At 36.1% G+C, this 25754-nt stretch overlaps 10 protein-coding genes across 10 annotated transcripts; 6 read left to right on the top strand and 4 right to left on the bottom strand.

Annotated features, from left to right (window-relative positions):
• Positions 1-10: 10 nt before the first annotated feature.
• MONOS_4091 (uncharacterized protein) lies at positions 11-2971 on the top strand. Its single transcript, XM_067874135.1, has 5 exons — positions 11-128; positions 177-388; positions 443-515; positions 589-780; positions 909-2971. Exons 1-5 carry the CDS (start codon positions 31-33, stop codon positions 2527-2529), a joined length of 2196 nt encoding a protein of 731 aa, XP_067733545.1. The 5' UTR covers positions 11-30; the 3' UTR covers positions 2530-2971.
• A 573-nt stretch (positions 2972-3544) lies between these two features.
• On the top strand, positions 3545-5434 carry MONOS_4090 (putative protein phosphatase; the record flags this gene model as incomplete). The annotated part of the gene is made up of 2 exons (XM_067874134.1): positions 3545-3571; positions 3665-5434. 2 exons carry the CDS (start codon positions 3545-3547, stop codon positions 5288-5290), a joined length of 1653 nt encoding a protein of 550 aa, XP_067733546.1. The 3' UTR covers positions 5291-5434.
• A 66-nt stretch (positions 5435-5500) lies between these two features.
• On the top strand, positions 5501-7521 carry MONOS_4089 (Alanine aminotransferase 1). Its single transcript, XM_067874131.1, has one exon. It carries the CDS (start codon positions 5516-5518, stop codon positions 7052-7054), a length of 1539 nt encoding a protein of 512 aa, XP_067733547.1. The 5' UTR covers positions 5501-5515; the 3' UTR covers positions 7055-7521.
• A 3827-nt stretch (positions 7522-11348) lies between these two features.
• Positions 11349-11672, top strand: MONOS_4088 (uncharacterized protein; the record flags this gene model as incomplete). The annotated part of the gene is made up of 1 exon (XM_067874130.1): positions 11349-11672. One exon carries the CDS (start codon positions 11349-11351, stop codon positions 11670-11672), a length of 324 nt encoding a protein of 107 aa, XP_067733548.1.
• Positions 11673-12263: 591 nt separating this feature from the next.
• On the top strand, positions 12264-12797 carry MONOS_17105 (uncharacterized protein; the record flags this gene model as incomplete). The annotated part of the gene is made up of 2 exons (XM_067869993.1): positions 12264-12355; positions 12440-12797. 2 exons carry the CDS (start codon positions 12264-12266, stop codon positions 12795-12797), a joined length of 450 nt encoding a protein of 149 aa, XP_067733549.1.
• A 2312-nt stretch (positions 12798-15109) lies between these two features.
• Positions 15110-15668, bottom strand: MONOS_4087 (uncharacterized protein; the record flags this gene model as incomplete). The annotated part of the gene is made up of 2 exons (XM_067874129.1): positions 15110-15479; positions 15664-15668. 2 exons carry the CDS (start codon positions 15666-15668, stop codon positions 15110-15112), a joined length of 375 nt encoding a protein of 124 aa, XP_067733550.1.
• Positions 15669-15791: 123 nt separating this feature from the next.
• On the top strand, positions 15792-17537 carry MONOS_4086 (uncharacterized protein; the record flags this gene model as incomplete). The annotated part of the gene is made up of 1 exon (XM_067874128.1): positions 15792-17537. One exon carries the CDS (start codon positions 15792-15794, stop codon positions 17535-17537), a length of 1746 nt encoding a protein of 581 aa, XP_067733551.1.
• A 65-nt stretch (positions 17538-17602) lies between these two features.
• Positions 17603-18638, bottom strand: MONOS_4085 (putative cathepsin B7 cysteine protease). The gene has a single exon (XM_067874127.1). It carries the CDS (start codon positions 18616-18618, stop codon positions 17770-17772), a length of 849 nt encoding a protein of 282 aa, XP_067733552.1. The 5' UTR covers positions 18619-18638; the 3' UTR covers positions 17603-17769.
• Positions 18639-22281: 3643 nt separating this feature from the next.
• MONOS_4084 (putative lipid transport family protein) lies at positions 22282-24330 on the bottom strand. Its single transcript, XM_067874126.1, has one exon. It carries the CDS (start codon positions 24307-24309, stop codon positions 22639-22641), a length of 1671 nt encoding a protein of 556 aa, XP_067733553.1. The 5' UTR covers positions 24310-24330; the 3' UTR covers positions 22282-22638.
• Positions 24331-24404: 74 nt separating this feature from the next.
• Positions 24405-25744, bottom strand: MONOS_4083 (putative 3-oxo-5-alpha-steroid 4-dehydrogenase 1; the record flags this gene model as incomplete). The annotated part of the gene is made up of 6 exons (XM_067874125.1): positions 24405-24744; positions 24845-24972; positions 25026-25194; positions 25268-25379; positions 25443-25601; positions 25653-25744. 6 exons carry the CDS (start codon positions 25742-25744, stop codon positions 24631-24633), a joined length of 774 nt encoding a protein of 257 aa, XP_067733554.1. The 3' UTR covers positions 24405-24630.
• Positions 25745-25754: the final 10 nt, after the last annotated feature.

Genomic DNA, 25754 nt, shown 5'->3' on the forward strand with positions numbered 1-25754 from the left:
GTGGGCCTATTTTTAGTTTTTTTGTGGCAAATGACGGCTTATTTTTTGGCTGTTGTTTTCCTTCAAAGTGTATGGAGTTATACATATTGGGGGGAGACTTATCCTATTGAGTCGTTAACATTAACAGGGTTTGTTCTATAATTTAAAACTTTTTTCTTAAACTTACTGTAAATTAGTGAACATGCTTATTATAGTTCACCTGGGATTTCTGGGATGCTGTATTGGAATTTTCGTGATTATGTCAGATGCACATATGATGAGTGGTGGTGTACTCCGTCGAAATATGCACTTGCATATTTCGTTTCGGGAAGCGAAAGCTATATGTTAAATATTTCACTTCAAGAGAATGTATCTACTCAATCAAGTTTTACTGGGCTTCGCTGGATTTGTGTGAACATGTTTTTTTTTTTTAATACGTTCTCAAAAATTCTTTTTTTCTCAGTTGGATGGAGAGAAGATTTTCTTTATGTTGACCTTATTTGTTCAGCAACAACAACTCAAACATTTGTTAAAACGTATGTATTTTGTATTTTTTGCTCTTCTGATATGTATATATACATATATTTATTCAAAATTTCACCACAAAAGAGTTACTTCATCTTCAACTAACTGGATGGTAACATTTCGCACTCCTTGTGCTTGCCCAAATTCTTCTGTAAATGAAACGACAGTCATAAAGAGGAATGACTACACTTTATTTCTTTCATTAGGGTTGGGACTTGGAATTCCCGTTGTGGTAATAATTGTGATATTATTGGTATTTTTCTGCTACAAAAAACGGTATAAACAATCTTTTTTAAATAAATTCTTATCTCTATTTTCTTGTCTGAACATATTAATATCCTTTTATTCACAATGTGAAATTCAAATGATATTGAAATTATTCAAAATTTTTAAAAATTTAATAGCAAAACTCATAACACCGTCCATATTCCGTATCAGCAGACTGATGCGAACATTTCAGAGATCCGAAATGGCTCACGGCGAGGCACGACGATGATGCCCAACGGTAGAGACAGCAATGCTTCTGGCCAGCTGCTGAGCGGGGGAAGCAGAGGAGGAGGAAGAGGAGGAGGCAGAGGAGGTGGAGGAGGCATCTGGAGCGAGCTTGAGGAGGAAGAAGACGGCGAGGGAGGCAATTCTGGCGAGTGCGAGGTGATTCCGACGTTCACCTATCTGCGCGACCCGAAGAAGGACAAGCAGCCGAGTGGGGCAGGCGAAGGCAGCGAGATCCGCTCTGTGCAGACGTCGCTGGGGAAAGTGAGGTATGTTACGCTCTCTTCACCAGAGGAGACGCAACTTTCTTCTCCTTCTTCCTCTCCTTCTACCACTCCTTCTTCTTTTTCTCCTTCTTCTTCTCCTTCTCCAAATAAAGTGTCTGTCACACCTTCTGCATCAGCTTCCCGCCAGCAAGCTTCTAACGCTGCTGATAATTCTATTGCTTCTTCTCATTCTCTTTCTCCTTCCTCTTCCTCTTCCTCTTCCATTCAAATCAATTCAGTCAATTCTTCCAACCGTCAGCTCGAACAATCAACTGGTGGATTTCTTCCTCCTCCGCCGCCGCCGCCTTCTTCTCTGTTGGCATCGACTCATCGCTCTGCTGGCTTTGTTTCTGTGCCTGTCTCATCCAGACAGACAATTAGTGCTTCTTCTTCTTCTCCTTCTTCTTCTTCTCATTCCTCTCTTTCTTCTTCTTCTGTTTCATCATCATCTTCTACTACTGCTGCTACCACTACCATTACTTCTTTCCCTTCTTCTTCTGCACTGCCTCCACCAGCAACTGAGCACAAGCCATTGTATTATCTGAAGTCTAACCAACAATACCAACAATATCAACAGAATCAATACAATCTGAGTCAAAATCAAAATCTGAATCAGAATCCGAATCCGAATCAAAATCAGATCCAAATGCAGACAGCAAATGCACATCAGCCACAATTTTCACTTGTTGACCGTCGAATGCTACCTTCTGTCCAACAATATTATCTCTCTGCAAGTTCTGCTTCTCCCACCTTCTTTGGCAGAGCCAGTGGCAGCAGCAGCAGCAATGGAAGCAGTGGAAGTGGCAGTGGTACACGCCTTCAAGATAAGGGGATGGCAAATTCTTATTCTTATGCTCCTTATCCTTCATCATCTTCATTATCATCATCTTCTTCTTCTTCCTCTTCTTCTTCTTCTTCTTCTTCAGATAATTGTCAAACACCTTCCACTTCTCCAATTAATCAGATGGCGTTGCCTTCTCTTGCCTCTACTCCTCTCTCGCTGCCTGCTGCTCCTTCGAGCAATTTGGGAATATCACAAGCTTCTTCCTCCTTCTCTTCTTCTTCTCTTTCTTCCTCTTCTTCTTCTTTGGCCAATTCACAGATGAGTAAATCCTTCATATTTACCAAACCCCCTTCTGCTTCTTCTTCCTCTTCTTTATCAACGGACTCATCTTTTTTGAATCAATCCCAGCATCAAACACCAGAACAAGCTGTTGAAACAACAGAAACTGAAACAGTTGCAGATTCTGTTTCTGAGCAGGAATAAATAAACGTGAATTTTTTGAGGTTATATAACTATTATCCCGTGACGATTGATGCGGGGGTTGATTGTTCAATATTTCTATAATATTGTTATCGGAAATTTTGAACAATTTCCTCCTTCTGGAATCAAAGAATTACATATCTATTATTAACTTTTTGAATATTATATCTTATTGCTGCTTTATTTTGAGGACTTTGATTGCATTTATGTTATCTGTACATGCTTTCATTAAATTTTAGTTTTATGTTACAAAACATTTAGAGTTATGTTCTTTAGCTATGCGTAAGAGCGGTTTTTAACCACAAGTGATTTGATCTTTTATAACCATTAGTTTTTTGAGATTTTGTATTTTTTTGAAAAAGCATTCTAATTCTTTTTAAATATAGCTTTATGTCTTTGGAAATTTATCAAAAATGTCGAATACCTAGAGAATACTTTGCTGATATGCCATCATCCAATGACACAAACTTCATTATCGCCCAGCTGCTTTCAATGTTCACAAATACAACAGCTAAATATGTCAATATCCCAGAAAATTTAATAAAAGGTTTTTGTAATGCGAAAATATAGAATTTTCAAACAATAAAATTTCAAATTTCATTTTTTAAGCATTAATTTTTGAAGCAAGATCTGTTTTTTTAAAAGAACCAACTGTCTTGGAATTGGATGCGCCAATTCAGATTTGTGGTGATATTCATGGTCAATTTTATGATCTTTTGAGATTGTTTGAAGTGGGGGATTTTCCTCCAAACGTTTCGTATCTTTTTCTTGGGGGTTTGAGAATTTAATATTCAGTTAATTTATGAGATTCTTTGATATTTTTTTTTCAGATTATGTTGATCGTGGCGATTTTTCTCTTGAATGCATTATGCTTCTACTCTGCTATAAAGTTCGTTATCCAGACAAAATTTATCTTTTGAGAGGAAATCATGAATGTGCGAGTATTAATCAACTATATGGATTTTTTGATGAATGTTTTTCCAGATACTCTGAAAATCTATGGAGAATGTTTAATGAAATGTTTCAATGCCTTCCACTTTGCGCTGTATGCCTTAATTTTTTGTTTTTCGTCTTTTTAATTCAACAATTAATTTTTTTATTAATCTTTGAACTTTAATATCTTTCAATTCTTCTTTAGATAATTGACAATCTAATATTTTGTACACACGGAGGCCTATCTCCGCAGTTAGAGACTCTAAATCAAATAAAAGCAATTACTCGTCCCGTATGCGTTCCCTCAAGAGGACTCATTTGCGACTTGCTTTGGGCAGATCCAGACAAAGACGTGAAAAAATGGGGTATAAACGATAGAGGAGCTTCTGTAACATTTGGTTCAGAGGCAATTGATGCGTTTTTACAGCGAAATGACTTCGATCTTATTGTGCGGGCGCATCAGGTGGTTGCGAACGGCTTTGAGCTGATGTTTGACGAGAAGCTGGTGACGCTGTTTTCAGCGCCGAATTACTGCAACGACTTCCAAAACAGCGGGGCCATCCTGTCTATCAACAAGCAGCACAATGTGGCGTTTAGTGTGATCCGCCCGCGGCAGACGCCGATCATAGTGGACGAGTCGAGCTGCATCCGGCGCTATCCGGCGGGGGCGACAAACAAGTGGGTGGTGGCTGTGATGTCGGGGAAGACAAAGCCACTGGAACTGATGCTCGGAATGGCATTAGCACAGGAAAAGCAGAGCACACAGCAAAGTGCCACTCCGCCGCCTACTGCGTCAGAGAAGGAGAAGCACTGGGAAGGCACAAGCGAGGCGGTGAAGCGGTTTTATATGGACCAGATGGATGGGGCACAGACAGAAGATAATACGGAACAGGAACAGCAATCTCAGCAGCAACTTCAACAGCAGCAGGCAGAATCAAGTTCTTCCACTTCATCTTCATCCGTTTCATCATCATCATCATCACCATCATCATCAACAACAACAACAGCTCCGATTGATGCACCATCATCTTCCATATCAACTCCTGTTCAGCCTCAGCGCCAGCTTCAGCAACCGTCTGGAATAAGACCCAACCCTTCTCTTGTCCACCAGTCGCGCTCAGCACCACGCCCTGTTTCAACTCCGTCTTCACTCACACCACGCAGACTACCAAACTCTCTTCAGAAGACAACTCCGCTTCAGCATCGGCACACACAGAAAGGATTCACTTCATTGGCCTCGCCTTCCCTTCCTTCCTCCTTCACATCCTCTGCTCCTTCTCCCTTGAAGCGCTCTCCCTCTTTGTCTCGCAGTGAGATGCTGCAGGGCCATCGGTCCACTTCTCCGTCTGCCACGCAGCCTCTCCAGTCTCCTCGTGTGCTGTGCCACTCGCCCGGGAAGCCGCGTCCTGAAGTGCGCCGCCAGCTCCACACGCAGACAGCTGTCGGGTCCGCGATGGCGGCTGCTCCGGGGCAGCATTTCCAGCGCCCTGCTTCAGCTCCTTCGTCATACACATTCAACACTTCATCGTCAATGAGCCGGCTGGCTGCACTTTCCTCTTCGAATGCGTCTGTTGTGCCTCCATATCCTTACTCTTCGACGACTTCTACTGCGTTTCCTTATCCCTCTTCTTATTATGCAGCTTCCTCACACACTCCGCAGACTGTTAGTCAGTGCTCATTTCATCCTTCGGCCTCTTTTTCTGTTCCTTCACAGACTTCATCTTCATCTATTTTTTCATATTCAACTCAGAATTCTTCATTCTCTTCTTTTGATAGCTCAATACAATCTCGACTTGAGAATTTGGCAACTGAAAGAGCACAACCGTCGTGAAATTATGTTCTAATAATTTATCTGATGTCATGTTTGATTTTTGCAATTAACAAATTTTTCATTTCAAATTTTTTTAATGAGGGGAAAATATTTTTCGTTTCTTAACCTCTTTTTCGAGCTTTTTAAAGATAGTAGTTGGTTGAATTTTAATTATCTATTGAAAGCTCTTTTCAATTTTTTTTTTTTGAGACTTGATCAATTGCCCCATTTAAAACAAATAATTGAATGTGTGCAACAAAGGCGGAAGAATATAAACCTGTGCTCACAAAGGAAACAATAAATCCACTTGTCTTGGAGGCGAAGTATGCGGTTAGAGGAAGAATTCCATCCAGGGCAGATGAGATCCAATCTGAAATTGACTCAGGAGAAAAATCAAAATGGCCATTTGAAAAAGTTATTTATTGCAATATCGGAAATCCTCAGCAGTTAGAACAAGAGCCATTGACATTCTACCGCCAAGTGTGCGCACTTGTGGTTTACCCCAAACTTTTAAAGGATCCCCACGTTGGAGAAATATTTCCTGTTGATGTTCGAGAAAGAGCTCAATACATTATCGATCACACACCCGGAGGCATCGGGGCTTATTCAAAGAGTCAGGGTTTAGAATTTGTAAGAAAAGATGTTGCTGATTTCATTGGAAAAAGAGACGGATTTCCTTGCAGTGCAAGATCAATTTTTCTAACTCAGGGAGCTTCACCTGGGATTCAAACTATTATGAACGTTTTCATACGTAAGCCGACTGATGGATGTCTCGTTCCAACCCCTCAGTATCCTCTTTATTCCGGAAGCCTCGCGTTATATGGTGGAAGAAGAGTTCCATATTTTCTTGACGAAAAAACTGGATGGTCGCTTTCAGTCGCAGAAATGAAAAGGTCTCTTGATTCTGCAAAAGAATTTGGAATTGAAACTCGTGCAATTGTTGTAATAAACCCTGGCAATCCAACTGGAGCTTGCCTAACGGAACAGAATATATTGGATATTCTTCGTTTTGCTCGCAGAGAACACCTCATCGTAATGGCCGATGAAGTTTATCAAAAGAATATTTACAGAAAAGAAGAAAAACCGTTTATTTCTTTCAGACAAGTTCTCCTGAAGAATGAAGCAGAGCTCAAAGGATTGGAATTGGTTTCTTTTAATTCGATTTCAAAGGGTTTCATGGGAGAATGCGGAATTAGAGGAGGGTATTTCCAAATGGAAAATGTTGACGAAGAAGTGCAACAAGAATTGGTGAAGTTGGCTTCACTTTCTCTTTGCCCAAATCTTATGGGACAAGTTATTGTTGATTTGATGGTAAAACCTCCAGCTGAATCTGAGCCAAGTTATGAACTCTATCAAAAAGAATCGGGAGACATTTTACGTTCATTAGCGAATAGGGCCAGACGTTTGAGCGAAATGTTGGACAATCTTCCATGCTGTTCTTGCCAGACTATAGAATCTTCTTTGTACGCATTCCCTCAAATCTTTCTGCCACCCAAATTTATTGAAGAGGCCCAGCAAAAGGGAATCGATCCAGATGAATATTATTGCTTATCTCTTATTGAAAAGCAGGGATTGTGCATTGTTCCAGGAAGCGGATTTGAGCAAGAGAAAGGAACGCATCATGCAAGAATCACAATTCTTCCTCCAGAAAATCAATTTGATGCAATAATTAGTAAGTTTGCACTGCACCATGAACAGATGTTAAAAGAATATGCAACTCCTGAATGGATTGATACCATTGAAAAAGAAAAAAAGAGAGTGAAAGAAGAATTCACAAAGAAATAAATCGTATTCACAACGATTTTAAAATGTTGCTTTATAATGGAGCGTTAGAAATATTATTTTTGATACATGTGCGTGATGTATTTTATTAGTTCAGAGTGAAATGTTATTCTGTTATGTTTCATTTTACAACTGTTTTTAGAAATAATAACCAATATACGTTGAATGAGATTTTTAAGATCATTTTCTTAATAATGTTAATCCACTACAAATGCTCATATTAATAATGTGAGAATTTTTATTGATCTTCATTTCAAAATCTTTTTATAAATATGGTGATTCAAATGATATAATTTGATTTTGGAAGGTTCAGCGAATTTTTTTATCTATTAGATAGAGATAATATTTCTAATTTTTAAATTATAGTCTCGTATATATTTTGATGTTTTATTAACAAAAATCTTGTAAATGTCATCTTTTTATTGCGACTTTATTCTTCATTGATTCAAAAACAATTCGAAATGAAAAAACAAAATGTGACGCAAAATAAACAAACAAACAAACAAAGAAACAAACAAACAAATAATAATAATTATAATAATAATAGGGTGCATATTTTATCTTGACCTCAAAAATTTATCTCAACCTTTTTTTTGAAACTTTCTGAAGCTTTTTTCGAGCTTAGCAATGGTTTGAAACAAAAACAAAATAAATAGACTGGCATTAGTCGATTTGATCGACACCCTAAAATAATCAAAATTTCGGATTTCTTTTTGATAGAAATAACAAATTAGTAATAATAAATGTGTTTAAAGGCATTTGAGTTATGACATTAGGGTTTGAAGTGGGAAAAGGAGTTAAATAAAAAACTGTTCAGTGAATGCATTCCTTATCTTTTTCATCAATATGATCGCTATCAGAAGATCTGTCAGATGATATTTCTTCTGTTGCTGTTAAAGAAGAATCATCATCTCCGTCAGATTCTGTGGATTCTTCATCGCTAAATTCGATCGGAGTTCCCATTTTTTTTATTTTCCACTTCTTTGCAAAAAAACATGACCTCCGCAAATTCAGGAAATTCCATTGATTTTCTTTTTGTTGATACAAATTCTGCAATTATTTCGTCTTTATATCTATTTTGAATTCCACACGAAGGGAGAAATTTCCGAAATTCACTCCAAACAGCTTCAATGGTATTTGAACACACGCCCTTTTCAGTTTTATATCTGTATTTATGGCATACGGTGTGATGATCGAATCCCAATGATTTCAATGATGCATAAGCCTTCCATTCGTCGGAGTTGATTGAAGAACCTGGGGTAACGTTTGTCATTATTAAGGGTAATTATTGCTCTTTTTTTCTGTTCTTAACTCTTATGATGATGAAATTTCCAAGATCTTCTCCAGTTTTTCTTTTTTCGACCATGCCAAAAAGCCAAATTTGCTTTTTTCTTCTTCCACGGTGATATTTTCTTCGTCTGAGCAGCATTTCATCAATTTCGACGATCTGTCCATCTTTTCCTAGCTGTTCAAAATTTTGACACGGGTTTGAAACTCGTACTTGTCGTGATAAATTCATGTAATATGAAACTGTGTCTTTATTTGCATTAAGCAACATACAAATATGATAATTTTTTAATCGAATGAATATGAAGAGCAGCAAAAGTGATAATATCGAAATTCCCAATTTGGAATTTTTCATATGCGTATCTGCGAACACTGTTTTTCTTGATTTGCAATTCGGACACCTAAAAATTCTATCTTGAACAGAATCCTTTGTGAAATACATTATTGATCCGCACTTCTCGCACTCCTTCTTTTTGTCCGATAAAATTTGTAATCTAAACCAATCCCAGCAAATTTCTTCGTTATGAAACATTGAAAAATAAGATGAGATCTCCTTCTTTTCCTCCATTTAACAATTGTTTTTAATGATCATTATCCCTTTTATTAAAAAATTTTCTGTTTATTTTTGATAATAAAAATAGAAATAGATCCCAGATTTTCACGTTGTGACATTGTTCATATTAATAATAGATTTCATTTGATGCAAAAATTATACTGACTTATCGATTTTTTAGGGTGTCGATCTAATCGACTATTACCAATAGACTTTCTGATATATTTATTTTTCAGAATTCTGTTGAAAAAAATTATGAAATCTTTATGTTCTAAAAAATATTCAAAATTTTTATTATTTTTGGACCCAGATCAAAGACTTGCTGGCTTTGAAGCTATTATTTCTTAATGAACGTTTAAAGCCACAGCATCACAATTCCGCATTCCTATATTATTGTTTTTACTTGTTTTTGACTTTTTCAATTTAATTTTTGACCTTTTTTTCTCATATCACTGTTTTTGCTTAAAACACGATTTTTTTAATAAACAAGTGTTTGCGTCAAATTTTATTAAAAAGAAAAAAATATTCAAAATCTTATTTATTGTTTATTTGTATTAAGTTTTGAAACGAAAAGGAACTTTTCAAGAATTTGAACTGAAAAGCATGTATATATCATTTTTTTGTGTTTCAAATTACCAAACACTCACAAATAAATTATCGTTTTAACACACAAGAATCGTTTTATTTTGATAATGTTTATGAATCATTTCAATGTATTTCAAAACAAATTCATATGTTTCTTTAAAACCGTGTTTTTAGAAAAAATGTGTGAAATGAGTAAAAGTGTTAAAAAAAACAAGTTGAGAAAGTTCAAAACTAGTTTAACTTATAAAAAATGAACGATGTATTATGATATGGGTATTTTTTTTGAAAAGTCACAAAATATTAATTGATCTGAAAATCAGATCATTAATGATCAGAAAATGTTGATCATTCCGTTCCCATCATATATTGTCCTTTATTTCAATTTGTAGCTTATTTGACTAATAATAATGTATTAAGTTTCAATATGATTCATTTCATATAAACTTTTAGTTTAATTGTTGTATGTGTATAAGTGCATATTCTTTTAGTCATTATTCATGATGAACAATCAAATGCAATTATTTTCAACCATTTCATTTCATACGTTTTTATATATGTCTTATTTTATTGTTTATTAACTAACTCCTTTTTCACATTATTCAATTTCCAACAAAGGAATGATTAAACATATCTTTTCTTGTAATTCTTATTCATATTTATGATTTTGAAGAATACAACACTAAAAAGCTTTAAATGCACGAATTCATTCAAAGTTGTGCGAATAGAACGTATATACATGTTAAAAAATGCTTCAAACAATCTTTCAATTGAAAGGTTCTTGTATTATTAATTTCAAAATCACTCTTATTTTTCATCTTTCAGTTTAAATGATGTTTCAGACGCTTTGAAATTAACAGCATCAAAAGTTTCAGAATCAAAAGCGTACAACATAAAAAGTTAAATTAAAAATATTGTGGAAGAGGCGGTTGGTGTGAACATGTGGGAAATGCAATTGTTGCAGATAAGGAACGTTGTTGTGTGAAGGGCTGTGCTGCTTAGGGTGTTGTGCATCCCTCCGATGCTGCAATATCGGTGATGTTTTCAGTTCTGCTGGTGGCGCAGCTTCCGTCGCTTGACGCATCGGTTGGCACGAAGTCATTGAACAAGATGATCTTTGTGGCAATAGATGCGAATGCGTTCCCGTCGATCTACTATCTGTTTGAAATATCGCTGCAGATGTGGTGACAGCCGCAGTCGAGGTGTGTAGTGGTGAAGTGGGGAAGATTGTGGAGAAGGTGCTGGACGCTGCGAGGCTGAGGATGAAGGATGTCGTTCTATTAAAGCAGCGATTACACTGACGGTGCTGGGGGATCGAGAAGAGGAAGAGGTTATTGTGGATAAAGAGGAATATAAACAAAAAGGGTGTGGTGCTCATATTTGTTATACCAGGAGGAAGGCTGACGAGTCGTGCGCTGATCCTTAAGGGTGAGATAAGTAAACGACATGTGTGCTTAGCGGATACGCGGTTTGTGACTGTGCTGGACGAGCCTAACATGCAGCTGTTTGGAAGCAAGGCAGCGATATGTGTTCACACACAGAAATATGGCGGAAGCACAACTCAGAAGAGGTAACCGGCATTGGAGACGCGCGATATTCTTGTGCCACATACGAAATGGGGCAGTGAAGAAATGAAGCAGGTCGCTGTGGAAGACTTGGCTATTGTGTTTTGAATACTTGTTGAAGGGTACAAGCACAAAAAAGAGGATTGCGAGTTTGACCGTATGATCTTCATCAACCGGAAGGAGTTGTTGTATCATGCGAACACACACATCCAGTCGCACACTAATATGTTATGCTGTGAAGTTGCATCTTCCGTTGGGAGGTCTACGCTTCACTCTGTTAAGAAGACGTTGAAAACTGCAGAGGGAATTGATGCGACGTAGCAGAGAACAAAAGGAGCAAGCAGGCAACTTTAAGGAGACTCTAAATAACTGCCCAGCTATAATGCGTGAACATGTGTCTGGGAGTGTGTTTGCGGGGGTGTTTGATGCAGAGACGAAGCTTATGGGACTGGTAGAGGAGAAGCAGGCAGAGTGGCAAGCTGCAAAAGTGGCAGTGTCGTTCTATGAATCGGTCAAGAGATTGATCCCGTTGCAAGAATACATCCTGCGAAGGCAGATGTCAGCAGAGCAGCTGGTGAACACACTGTATGCACAGCCAGCATTGATGCATAGTGTTGTTACGCAGGAGACTTGAAGAAGAAGGAAAAAGTATTTGAAGGAAACGCAATTAATGGAGGAGCAGTAAGCGGATCGATGATGACAGACATGATGGTAAGGAAGAGGAAGAAGATGATGATGAAGGGAGCGATGGAAGGGAGAATGGAAGGAGCGCAAAATTAAAGGAGAAGTGTTTCAGACTGGAAGAACATCGACTTTTTGAAGGAGACGACGATAGTTGCGTTGAAAAAGCACCATGGAAAGAGAAGAGGAGATGTGTGTGGTTATTCCGACTGAGGTGATTGCAGGGAAGAAGTTGAGCACAGTGATTGGGGAAACGACAGACGATGAGCATGTGGTGGCGAAGGTAATGAAGGTGGATCTGAGTCTATATCGTGAGAGAATAAAAACTGAGAGAGAAGGAGAAGAGGAAGAGGTGAAAATAAATTCATCATCAACATCATCAAAATGTGTAAGTTCCAATTCTAATGGGAACATGTCTGTTGAAGTTTCATTGAAGAAAGCATATCTTTCACAGCATGTCGCAAGGAAGAAGATAAACGATCTGCAGATATCAACATATGAAAGTTACAGTAGTTTCAGATGAAGAATTCATCTGCTGAAGTGTATGATGAAGGCGAAGGCAAAGAAGAATGATGGAGATGAGGCAAAAGTGAGGGCATTTCATTCGTTGAGTGATGCACTTGATGTGCCGTACAAGTTAGTTGATGTTGAAGAAAATGAAGACAATTAAGAAGGAGAAGGGAAGAAGATGAAATTTAGAGAGCTTTGTGATCGAAACAGCGGATTTGTGTGTGAGGAGACGATTGTTCTGCTGTTCAAAAAGGCTCAAAAATTCTTTGCAAAAGCGAATCGGTCGTGTTTGGTTAACAAAAAGGAAAAAAAGGTGATTAACCACTATTTGCTTGATTCAGAAGATTTGGAGCTGTTTGAGGAATATGTAGAGCTCACTTTATTTGCTCGACTGAATTCAGTGAAGCATATTTTTGCGTTCGTGCGGATAGTGGAGTTGAAACAGAAGTCGAAGATAAGTGAAGAAGGAGAAGGAGAAGGAGGAGAAGGAAGAGAAGGAGAATTCACAGTGGAAGAGAAGAAGGTTCAGATGGAGGAGCTTATGACAACAGCACAAGCAATGAGTTGATGTAGATTTTTACATGTTGTTTAACAGATCGCATCATATTTCTGATGCAGAAGCTGTCTGTTCTGCCCCCCTGTCCAGTGACATTCCAGTCGAAGTTCTTCATTTCTCCGCTTTTACCAGCGGACTTGCTGAAGCAAAAATGAATAAAGCAAACGAGCTGGAAAAGAGAAACGAAAAAATTGTGGAGAAAAAAGGCAGCGTAGATGAGGCGACGGAGCAGAAGAGGATGGTAAGAGAAGGAGAAGGCGATGAGAGAAGATGTGGATTTTCCGCTTATGAAGAAGTATTGTTGCATTTTGGGTCTTGAAAGAAGGAAGAGAATGTGACAGATTTGTGGTTAATGGGGCAGTTGTGTCGTGGGAAAGTTATGATTCGAGCATTACGTGCTTTTTAAAATGTGTTTGCGGGTGAGTGGGGAGATGCTGATGATGCTGTTGGAGGAAATTCAATAATAATTTCTGCAGCTAGTTTCTGCATTTCAGTTAACGTTGAACCTTCTTCAACTAGGCACTAAGACTATGAATAAAAATCATCTATTTCCGCTTCGCTTCAGAACGGCCTTTTCGTGCGTAAACATTCGCTCTTTTAATTCGTTGCATTTGGCTTCTGTAATGTTTTTGGCTTCTTCTGGTCTTGAACACAACTTTTCCTCGCCAAGTCAGTCGGAAGGTGTGAAGAGAAAATGACTCTCTCATCAGCCATCTGTTTCATCGAGTAATTCTTCACTTGTGCTTGAACTCTTTCTTCCGTTGTAATAGAAAGGAATGAAGTTGATCTTTCAATTCCATGAAAGGCTCGAACAAAAACATTCAGCGATTCTTTGTTCGTTGATAATTACAAAAATTACAATAAAGACGAGATCATTTTTGCACTGTTCACATTTTCCATTTGCGATATCTCATTCTGAACATTGATCAGCTCTGTGGTGAACGCTCTTTCTGATGATTGCTAACTTCCAGAAGTAATGTTCAGTCTGCTTATCTGCATCTCTCCTGTTCCACTTATCTCAACATTCTTGAATCACGATTATTTGAATGGATTGGATCATGCACAAAGGGCAAGGTTATTTACGGTCAATATTCCCGCTGATACAAAAAAAAGAGACAACCCATATGTTTCTAATTCAATTTGGGCTGTTGTACTCAAATGGCTTTGGCCATTTATTGAGAAAATATTAAAATTGCAGTCTGCGCTTTTTGTTTCTGAAATCGTACCTGTGAGTATCTCTATATCAGAAACATATTCTGGAATCAGCTGAGTGTGAAAGCAGATGATCATGTTGCTGGATGGCTTTCATCCCGTACGCACACATATATATCAATAACAATAGATTATGTTTCGTTCAAAGAAAAATAAATCTGATTTTTCCGAAATTATTTCGAAGCCATTCACTTTTATCAACAATTTTTGAATAATTTGTTCTGATTCTATTTCCAATTTGCCTTGCTAAATAGCAGATGAAATCAATGTTGTTTGATGTCTAATTATGGAGGGAAATATCATGGCCCCCTGAAATGCATGTTATATTACGAAAGAACAGTAAAAATTAATAAATGTTCTGAAATAATAATTATAATAATTAAAAATTCAGACAGAACCTTCTCTTCTTATCGAACAACAACTCCATAATAAAAAATATGAAATTAAAACTTGATCCTATCATAATCAATACAATTTCTCTTCTCGAGATAAAGATGAACACAATAACTATTCAATTGATTGTCTGAATAATCAAACAGATTAATAAATTTAAAAACTTAAAATATTTATCACACTATAAATGTGTTGCAAAAGAAGTAGAGTTTTGAAAAACAACAAATGCAATTTCAATTGAAAATCAAATTTTAAACTGATCAAAAATAAAATAAAATGTTTTTTTGTCATAAATCGGATATTTTTTTATAAAACAATTGTTCTTGGGTTAACAGACATAAATGAAAGATATTGTTTTTTGCTGATCAATAATGGAAACGGAGTGTCACACAATTAACAACCATGGGTCAAATATCTGATCAATGGTGACTTTTCAAAAAAAAATACACATATGATAGCTAAAAACTTCCGATAAAAAATATTTGCTGGAAAAGCAGCAAGTCAATGATCAAAACATAAAATTATTAAAATCCTCGATCTTTTTGAAAAACATGAAATATAGAAAAAAATAATCAGAAGAAGAAAATTAAAACATTAAAAACGTTTCTGGCTATTTTTTATTTCAAACAGGCTTGTGCATAGCTGAAAGCATGGGAAAAAAGAAAAGGGTCGTGATAAAGAAAAAAGGTCAAGATAAAATCATAACCCTATAAAAATAATCAAGAAGTTTTGTTTCCCTCAAGAAGAAGAGCAAAGTCATTGTCATCGTTTTGAAATAGTTCTTCGTCAGCAGAAGCTGACGTCTTTGTGTCTTTTAACACTTCTGGTGCTTTTTCCTCCAGCACAGGACTGTTTGTGTTGTGTTTGAGATCGTCTTCTTCCATTGCAGACTCCAACAGCTGAAGCGGAGAAGATAGAACAACAGCCTTTTTGGGGTGTGCTAGAATGGCATTGCTGAAATCTTCTTCGCTTTGGCTTTTGCTCTTCGGTGTAGGCAGTGAAAATGAAGCTGTTTGCTTGTCTTTTTCTGCATTCAAATCTGAATTGTTTCCTGAAGAATCTGTTTCTCTAGGCTTTTTTCCTTCTCTGCTAACTTCGGAATTTTTTCAAAATTTTGAATTTGAGCTCCTCCTCTTCCTCGTCTTCATCCTCATCTTTGCTCTCATCGATTATTAATTAGTCTTATTAGCATCTTTCATTCCCCTTAGCAAAATACTTAAAAAAAAAAAGAAAAGAAAAGAAATTATTTACCTGAATGTGCCATTTATCAAACCTCATTCTCTAAACTTGGAAATATTTGCTTCTCCTTCTTCTTCATCTGCATTGCCTGTTGTCAAAATCATATTATTCTGTTTGACACATGCGTGCTACGGTTTCAGTCTGAGTGGCATTGATGTGAACATGTTCTGGCTCGCATTAGAGACATGCCACTATTCGCCTATGGCATATCTGCAGTTCGCTCGTGCCTCATCTAATTTAGCATTTTCTGTGTTTTCTGTGGCGACTGCTCTGCGCCCGCCTTCGCTGGCATTTTCTTCTCTGTTTCTGCTGGTTCTTCTGCTTCTTCTGTTTGCATCGCTTCTGCTTCTGTGGATGGTCGACACGAGTGTGTTCTCGTTTGGGAAGGTGCCTGCACACGAAGCAGTGGCTGCAGTTAGTGCAGATCCAGAGGAACTTGCAGCAAGCGGCAAAGTGATCTCTTCATTGGAGGTGGACGAGAAAGCACTGGTGGAGAGCATCAAGAAGCTGGTGAAGTCAGCAAGAGTGCCTGAAAGATCAGGTCTTTCAAATAAAAACGAAAAAGCAAAAGGTTGCATGACTTCTTCTTCATCATCATCATCTTCTTCTTCTGTGTCCTCCTCAGCATCTGCATCTGTATCTGCATCTTCGACTTGCTCGTCAATGCACATGCGTTGCCCTTCAGTCTCGTTGTGCTCCTCTTCGCAGGCAGGCACCAATTCTGCTCTTGAAACGTCTTTCTCATCTGCCATTGTGGAGTCTGCTGGAACGCTTGGGCAGTCACTCAGCCACAGACGAATCGCGTTATCACCTCTTTCTGTGGAAGAAGATCACAAGCTGCAGGAGATTCTCCAGTCTGTTTCTCCGACATCTTCAGACACAGCAGCCACAGATAGTCAGCAGACAGATTCCAGAACAAGCAAAGACGAATCAAGGAGCGAGTCGCATGAAGGCAAACAGGATGAGAAATGTGATGCATTTCCAACATCGGATTTGCTCTGTGACTCTTTTTCTGGCTCAGCCGCATCTTCTTCTTCGTCTGAGCCAGCTCCGTCTTTCAGCAGCAGCAACTCTTCAGAGCAAGAAGACAGCGACACAGCTCGATTGCTGAGCAATCCCGATCTGCCTTCAATCAGCAAACCAAATTCAGATCTTGGGTCTTTCAATTCGAATCTGTCTTCCTCCTCCTCTTCCTCATCTATTTCTTCCATGATATTCCCTCAGTCCATCTCTGCTGCCACGCTCTTCGAGACTGTGTCCAACCAGAATCCGCTTCTGCAGCGGCCCAGATTTCCTCATCTTGCTCCGACGCTGTCTCGTCCTCGCATCACTCCCTCGATGCTGCTGGAAGAGGACGAGGTGGTGAATGAAGACAGCTTTGGAGGGGACAGCATAGAAAGAAGGAAGGGCAGGGTCGAGCAGAAGAAGACAAGATACTTCACTTCGATGGAAGGAGCATGTTTGCAAGCAGTGGAGCAGCAAAACGCAAAGTGGATTGAAGGAATGAACAGAGAAGAGAAATCCAGCGACCAACAACAGATGCAGCAATGCGATGAGAAAGGGAAAGAAGATGACGAAGGAGAAGATGACCATAGTTCATGTGTGGCAGATGGAAAAGATGAAATGGAGGTGATTTTGGAGCAGAATGAAGAAAATGGAGCAATTGACTTGAAGGACCAGAGCAAATCCGGGAATAATGACAATGTTGATGAAGATATCTCAGTAATTGGCCCTCGAGCCCAAGCGAGCGAGTCTCCTTTGAAGATTTGCTCACCTTCTTCTCTATCAGCAGATTGCTCCGCTGCATCTTCGCAAAGCGAACAACTGCAGCTTTCTGGAAAGTTTAACTCCGAAAAATTCACTGAGAAAGCATTAAACCAAAAGCAAAATGTCATTTGCTCGAATTAAATTGTTTGTTTCATGTTATATTAATTTTTAATTTGCAAAAAATGCTGAAAAATGAAAAAAGAAAATCATCACAACTCCATTTATTCTCATTATTTTTATCTCTAAATGTGACAAATAAAAAAAATAATAAATAAAATAAAAAGCTCATGAGAGTCGGAACTATACAAAAATCTAAGAATAAATCTTGGATCAAATAATTACCGAAAAACAATTTCAAAAAATTGAAAAGTATTTAGCATTTTGGAAGTCCAGAATAAAATATTTCATCAATGTGGCAATCGTTTGTTCCTCTTCTAATTCTGAAGAAGCCCTTCTCCCCCCATCCTGATCCCCATGAGTTCTGAAGAAGCCAGTATGGCACTCCATTTTCTGTTCCCCATCCCATCAACATAACATGATGCCATCCTTGAGATCTTCCTGTTTTGTGTTGGTAAACGCCACTTCTATAGTTATAAAAATCTTCAAACACTTCAAAGCATGCATAAACTGGTCCATTATTTGCAACTTCGTCCATCACGGTTTTTGAGTTGAATGATCCCCATGACGAAACAAATGAGCGCACAATATTTGATCCATTTTTGCATTTTGATGGGCATGTTGGGACACGTCCTGAGCCAGAAACATATGGAATGCATTGTTCGGTCGTTATTCCTTTCTTCTGAATCCAATTCCAAACTCGATCAGCATATCCTCCATTGCAGCCCATATTGTTTGATTCACATGACACAAGATCCTGAGGAGACATTACACCTTTGGAGCACCTTCGTATTCCCATTCTGAAGCCCATCGTCTCTGATGCTGCATGAGCCCAGCAAGATCCACACGAACCCTGATTTCGAACTGGCTCTGCTTTGCCTGGCCATTTTTGTCTGCAGTCAAAGGAAGCTGGCGCATTTTCGTTTTCGGCAAAGGTCCATTCTCCCTCAAATCCGTTACCAATTTGAGAAATCATTGCTCTCATCTTCGCAGGCGTCAAAATTTCACGTGGATATTCGGTAGCAACCCAAGTCGATGAGGGGTCGTTGTTGACGATATCAACCACTGACTCAGCCAACACTGATGCAATTAGAAAATAAAGCATTTCGAAAGAATATTGATCTTAATCACCCAATATATATAACAGATGAATATTAATGATGGTCTCATTTTGATTCAGATTTCGAAAATAATAAAGAGGATGGCTTATCGGAAATATTGATAAATTGTTGACGAGTTAAAGATGTCAACTGAAAGACTCATTTAAAAACTGTTTCTTGCTGCACTCAATCAAATAGAACGTGAAGAGAAAAAATTTTTTATTTAAAAAAAACAATAGAACATTCCAAGCTCATTATATTATCACATGATAATGAGTTCAACATTATGTTCAAAAAAAGGATAAAATATTTTTCACACAGTGAAAAAAATTGAAAAAATTGTGTTAAACAAAATACTCCATTTATTATTCAAATTTGGTAAAACTTATTATTCGAAATTGGTCAACTAATAATTCAAAATTAATAAACTTTTTATTCGAAATTGGTAAACTTCTTATTCGAAATTAATAAAATTGAGTATATTCTGAAAAAAAATTTTTTGAATTAAGTCTTCCATTGATTGAGTGTCGAAAAGTGATTAAAATATCGTATTCAGTCAATATTCGAAATATAGATGAGAATTTGAACCAAGATTTTTATTATTTGTGAATAAACATGAAATTTTCTGATTTTTCAGAAAAGAAATCATCATCATGGAAATATGTTAATTTTTGAGTTATTTCACCTCACATCGATAAATAATGCATTATTCAACCAAGAAAAGGAGTTTGCATCAATATTAGTTTATTCAGATAAACAATAAAAAACAAATAAAGAATTCAGAAAGTGCATTCGTGGATTTATTCAGTTCTGAAAAACATTTGCATTCAGTTTGTATCATTGATGCAAACTCCTTTTCTTGGTTGAATAATGCATTATTTATCGATGTGAGGTGAAATAACTCAAAAATTAACATATTTCTATGATGATGATTTCTTTTCTGAAAAATCAGAAAATTTCATGTTTATTCACAAATAATAAAAATCTTGGTTCAAATTCTCATCTATATTTCGAATATTGACTGAATACGATATTTTAATCACTTTTCGACACTCAATCAATGGAAGACTTAATTCAAAAAATTTTTTTTCAGAATATACTCAATTTTATTAATTTCGAATAAGAAGTTTACCAATTTCGAATAATAAGTTAATTAAATTTGAATAATAAATAGTGTCCTGAATGAATATTATTTCGTTCCATTTGTTTTCTTAAATGAAAATTTTCATTCAATAATTTCATTTTGTGACATGTACGTTTTTTTATTTATATTGATAAATTAGTTAGTAACTTCAAAATAATTAATATTTTGGATAAAAGAAAATAGCTTTGATTAATTATTTAGGCAAACAAACAAAAAGATAAGCTGAAAAAGGGAATTTTCATTGAGAAAAAAGAATCAAGCAAATGGAAAGAAGAAGTTGAAGATAAATAAAACTGGGAAATTTGAACAAAGAGAAATATTTCTTTAACATTTATTATTCTCTGGATTTAGTACTCGGATATTAACAATCGAGATTTTAAGGGTATGGGTAATTCTTTTTGATTTCATATTTTTTCTATCAAAATTAACGAATAGATAATTTTTCACAAATACTTCGAAATCAATCAGATATTTTTATCAAAATCATTTATGAACTTCTCTGTCTTTCTTTAACAACATATAATAAAAAGGACAATAATTAGAAAGCAAGTGAAGCTTTTTTGATTATTATTTTTTAAATAATTGTGAATTAGAAAAATAAACATATATTGAAAAAATATATGATTTCAGAAATAATCACCCATATAAGCTGAAGAAGGGAAGAGTTGTGAGAAGAAGAAGAAGCAAAATGAGAAAGAAAAAGTATCTTTTCAAATGATTTGTGCGAATTGGAACAGAATTATCAGAGAAAAGTTAGATGGAGAGGAAAGAAAATTCGGTATAAGTGTATCATCTGGGAGTTATCAAAATAAGAACAAACTTCATTTAAACATCTTTCAAACCGTTGTTTTGATAAAATATCAGCAAGATAGTTGTCGGAAACTCGTTTTTTTGACAAAACAGTAAGTGATGAATAAAGTTCATTTTCAAATAATTTTGGGTAATCAAATTTTTTATTTTTTTATTTTATTTTATTATTTTTTTTTTGTGGCTGTTCACATTTTTGATATTACAAGAACGAATGAGCCTGACGATCAATTCCACGTTGAAGATGCAACATGAAGGTATTTTTTCATGACCATTTTGGGTGGAAGAATTATGTGGTGCATCAAGTTAAAAAGATTTGTGAAGGTTTTGAAGAAGGAGAAGTTCAATAAATGCTGGCACTGTTCAAAATATGGAAGAAAAAATAAGTTTTCGATGGAACTGACTTCTTTCAAAATTTGATAATATCAAATTTTTTTTGAAAAGTTCCTTTTGTTTTATTTTCAAATAAAATAATAATTTCATTTTTCAATCAAATTTCAGTTCTCTCTCATGAAACTTCACAAAAATAACAATAATAACATTTTAAAGATTTTATTTTCATTACAGGAAAATTTGGTGAGTGGGGACAGAAATTTGATTGAAAAATGAAATTTTTATTTTATTTGAAAATTAAACTAAAAGAACTTTTCTTAAAAAATGAAGACTTATGATCAGGGAAAACAAAGAGGATTCTTTTGTGGTGTGAAAAGGGAATTTCGATAAAGCGCATTTCAAGATTTTTAGGAATTGACAGAAAGACAATTGGATTTTGCAGGAGTGTGGTCGGGGTTGTGTGCATGAATGTGTAGAATGAGAACCAAGTCCAAATAGAAGGGGAAGGAAAGACAGTTGAGATTTATGAGGCTGTTTGGAGAAGGAGAAAATTCAAGAGGGGAAGGAGAAAAGAACAGATTTGGATTTTTGGAGGTGAAGAGAGATTGAAAGGCGGAGGAACTGGTCCAAGATTCGTGATTATTGCACCCAAATACAGAAAAGAGACTTTTCTTCCAAACAAAATGGAAAGAATACACACTGGAACAACAAGCATATCTGACGAGTGGAAATCCTATTCCACTTTGAATCCTCACAATTGCGCGCACAAAACAATCTGCCACAAACGGCATTATGAAGATTAAGAAAGTGGAGCCTGTACCAATACAATTGAGGGATTGTGTGGTACTCTCAGAAAGTCTTTTCCCCACAATGGAGAAAGGAAATCACTGACACCTGATCATTTGGAAATGCAAATTGTGAAATCATCGAAAGATTATGAATTATCTGATATTTTGATGCACATTTCTAATTATAAACCTGTGGAACACCATGTGCCTGAACCAGAATCTGATACAAAAGATGAAGATACTGATACTTCTGGCATTGATGATGTTTTTCATGAAGAATCGAGTGACGAAAAATTGTCAGGATTTACTTCAGAGGAAGAAATAACCTCTGACTTTAAACATTTATTTTTTTAAATTTCTTATTTTTGTTCTTTTTATTTTTTTCGAAAAAACGTTTCCGACGCTCAACAAAACACAATATAATCATAAATTACGTCATTGATCCATAAAAAAGTTGTTTTTACCCAAAATGAAACCTACCATATCATACCCATATACCTATTTTTTGACTATAGTTAGATATTTTCCAAATAATTTCATGAAAAAAAGTTTCAATGTGAATATTATTTGCCAAACAAAAATTTTTTCACTAAAAATTAAATTCTTAAAAAAAATATTTTTTTTTTTATTTTGGTAACTGCAAACGAAATACAAAAGCAGAGAACTCATGTGCTTGTTCAAAAAATCAAAAAATTCACTTCATTTTTAAACGTGATATTAAAACTTCAATTAATTCTACAGCCAACATATACACAAAATTAAAAAAATATATAAAAAAGGAACAAATTATCACATTGTTATATTAATCTTTACGGTTATATTTGGTTGAAAATAAAATTGAAGCAAGAGAAAATTGAAGTACAGTCAAACAAAAAATAAAAAGAAAAAATTATTTCCGTCCACGACAGAAACTTCAAAAGTGCACAGTAATCTTGCTTCTATTAATTTATCAATTAAAATTGATACGAGACATCAAAAATCTTGATGTCAATTGGCTTGTATTGCCATTGCCAGAAGACGTATTCTCTATCAAGTCCCCATTTGCATCCCTTTGTGCAGGTTCTGAAAGCAACATGCCCAACAAAACGAGCAGAAAACGGTCCAGTGTGAGAATTTGCGTACATTCCCACTTTGCATTGACCCGCTGAGATGTAAGCAGTTGGATCAAGTTTCTCATCAATGTTCGCCTCTAATCGTAATCCTCCCTTTGCAATAAGAATTTCTGTTCCAACTTCAGCAAATGCAGAGACACGTGCATATGGCTCAAAGGCAATAGATGCAAACCATGTCTGGGCACACAACTCGTATGGTACGTTCGCATCGAACTGAACACGCACACCAACGCTGAATTTGATTGGCACAACTGATACGTGCACAACATATTTGTAAGAAAATTCCTTGTCCAGATCAGCAACGTGAATACTCTTACGGATGCATGGCATGTCTGGGAATGGCTTTTTGTAAACAGAGTATGAGAACACTTGGACCTCAAGTGCATTTCTTTGTGCAGCTCCATTAACATAACCATACTCAACATAAGCGCTAGCTAATTCCAGCTTTGAGTTCAAAATCCAAAGGTCGAGGTTTGCATATGCGCCAACAAGAAAGTTGCGTGTCTCTGAGTGGCATCCTGGATTTGTTCCAGCGACAACGCTTCCTCCAACATTAATTCCAATGGACGTGTTGCCCAACCAGTAATTAAGAGCATATTTCTTGCAGAATTCAACACCATAGGGGCAATCTTCTGGAGGTGTAGGCTTCACATGTGCGAGTGCTTCAAATTGAGATGTGTACAAAGAATCAGAGAGGATATCCACCTCAACGTACTCTGATTCGTCAACTGCAGTTATGGGAACACCTCTTCTTGAGGAAACCAATTTCAAATTTGTTTTACCATCAGAAAACACAGCCAAATTTCCTGCTTCATCAGCATCTGCATCAACATTCTTCTTTGAAAATGTAACAGACATAAGTTGTGTAATTTCGTTAATAATACCGTAAGAGATAACAGTTGTATCGTGTCCATCAAGGCTTATTTTATCCTTGTTGATATTTGGATCGCGGAATGAAATAAAATCTTGCTCGGTGTAAGAGCTTGTAACGACACTTGAGGCACCGGAAAACTCAACATCAACATGAACGTAATGTTTGCCATCCATGTCAACAACAGTTTGAAGTTGTGCATTCTCATTTTGTGGCATTGTTGTTTGAAGAGCTGAAATAATTGCAACTTTAAGATCTACAATATCAGTTGTGTCATCTTTATGCGCTTTCACATTACTAACAACTCCGGTTTCCGAGAGCGAAAAAAGAAGGGGTCGAGAAAATACCTTGTCAAGTTCTCCTGATCTTGATTTTACTTCTACACGCTTTCCATTTTCATTATCGAAAACCTTAACATTTTTCGCAGTCATGCTCATAGAAAACGAATTACTCACGACATTTGTGCATAAAATTGTCAGTTGCGCTTCAACGGCAAAGCCTTGAAACTTTTCTTCGCCTGCAACATTCTGTGCAGTCATTGCAACATCCGAATTAAAGTTATAAACGTATGATGCTCCTTTTTGATATGACAATGTGGAGCAAGATACAAGCGATAAAACATTTAGAATGAAAAATAACATTTTTTCAGTAAAGATTAAGATGATCAACCCATTTATTTTGCAACTTCAGAAAAACTCACTTAAGGGTATTCTTCAATATTGATTTACAAGAGAGTAATAATAGAATAAGCTATTATTAAAACAAAATATTGCAATACTTTCAAATGTAATATTCATGCACAGGAAATCAAAATATTGTAATAACACTTGTAATAAAGCTAAAGAGAACAAAAAAATTGAATGAAAGAAAGAAAAAGAAAAAAAAAAAAAAATGAACGAAAGAAGAACAAAAATTCATCACTTTACGCTCACATTTTAAATTGTTGTACAATCAACAATTTTCTAAACAATGAAAGGAATTAAAGCCTTTCTATTTGGTGGATATTTGGAGCCAAATTTTTGCTTATACCATTTGTGATGTGAAATTGCCCGAGGTGCTAAATTCGCTCCGGTCCACTGGCAAATAAAAGTAAGATCAATAATAAAAGGGTAAAAAAATCAAATTAAGTTTACAAACAGAAGTCTGTGAATAAATGAAAGAAAAAGTTGAACAAACAATAAAGAAGACTAATGATGCTGGATAAAATCCCGTTGATACAGCAAATCCAAACCACTCCAATATTTCACAAAAGTAATTAGGAGAGGACACATATTCAAATAAAAATCCGTGGGGAATATAATAATCTGTTTTATCAAGAAAGAAACATCAAGAAATGAATCATAAAACTTTTGCAGACTGTTATCTCCAGGTTTTCTAAGATGAAGCAAAATTTCATCGCTTCTTACATTTCCAAAAAAGCCGGTAAAAAATATTAATGCTCCGATATATGTGTGAGCTCGTAAGAAAACGCTGTTATCAAATCTTTCACGATCAACGAAACACATTCCAAACCACACGAGATAGCACTAAGCAATTGAGTTGTAAAAAAATGCATAAAAAATTATAACAATAGATGTTAATGTGAAATTAGATCCAAACATTGACAAATTGAAACGTCGAAGCCATTAATGCAATGATAAGTGGCATATTTTTATTTGATGACTGTTTCCGAAGTTGCATAATGAAAACTCTGTTAATGTAATGAATCATCCTATAAATTTTCAAATAGATATTTTTTTTTTCACAAAATAACATGTAAGATGAATTCACAAACCATAGAAGAAGATAAAACAAGATTGGTAATGATGGAGATGAAAGCGCAACAAAAGTCAAAGGAAGAATAACTCCTGGAAGTTCCATCACTAAAAATGCATATTTACCCGACATCCATGGACCCCAAACTCGAGACTTTTGATTTGCATGCCTTCCGTAACTGAAAAAATAATTAATTATGTTCAATGGACAATAGACCAAAATTGCAAACGGAGCAGTTATGAAAAACAGCACAAAAAATACGATGATTCCAACAAATATCCATATAAACAATGTTGGAATATAAATGGAATATAAATCCATAAGAATTCAA

Source organism: Monocercomonoides exilis, assembly GCF_001643675.1.
Source record: "Monocercomonoides exilis strain PA203 chromosome Unknown scaffold7-2047599, whole genome shotgun sequence".
In the NCBI taxonomy this organism is placed as follows: Eukaryota; Preaxostyla; order Oxymonadida; family Polymastigidae; genus Monocercomonoides; species Monocercomonoides exilis.

Bases quoted from the DNA above. Each gene is read 5' to 3' on its own strand.
- MONOS_4085 (XM_067874127.1), bottom strand. From the start codon at position 18,618: ATGCTTTATTTTCTAATTGCATCAGTGTTGGCTGAGTCAGTGGTTGAT.
- MONOS_4089 (XM_067874131.1), top strand. From the start codon at position 5,516: ATGTGTGCAACAAAGGCGGAAGAATATAAACCTGTGCTCACAAAGGAA.
- MONOS_4084 (XM_067874126.1), bottom strand. From the start codon at position 24,309: ATGTTATTTTTCATTCTAAATGTTTTATCGCTTGTATCTTGCTCCACA.
- MONOS_4091 (XM_067874135.1), top strand. From the start codon at position 31: ATGACGGCTTATTTTTTGGCTGTTGTTTTCCTTCAAAGTGTATGGAGT. The intron at 389-442 runs GTGTGAACATGT...TTTTTTTCTCAG, and splicing joins TACTGGGCTTCGCTGGATTT to TTGGATGGAGAGAAGATTTT. The intron at 516-588 runs GTATGTATTTTG...TCACCACAAAAG, and splicing joins ACTCAAACATTTGTTAAAAC to AGTTACTTCATCTTCAACTA.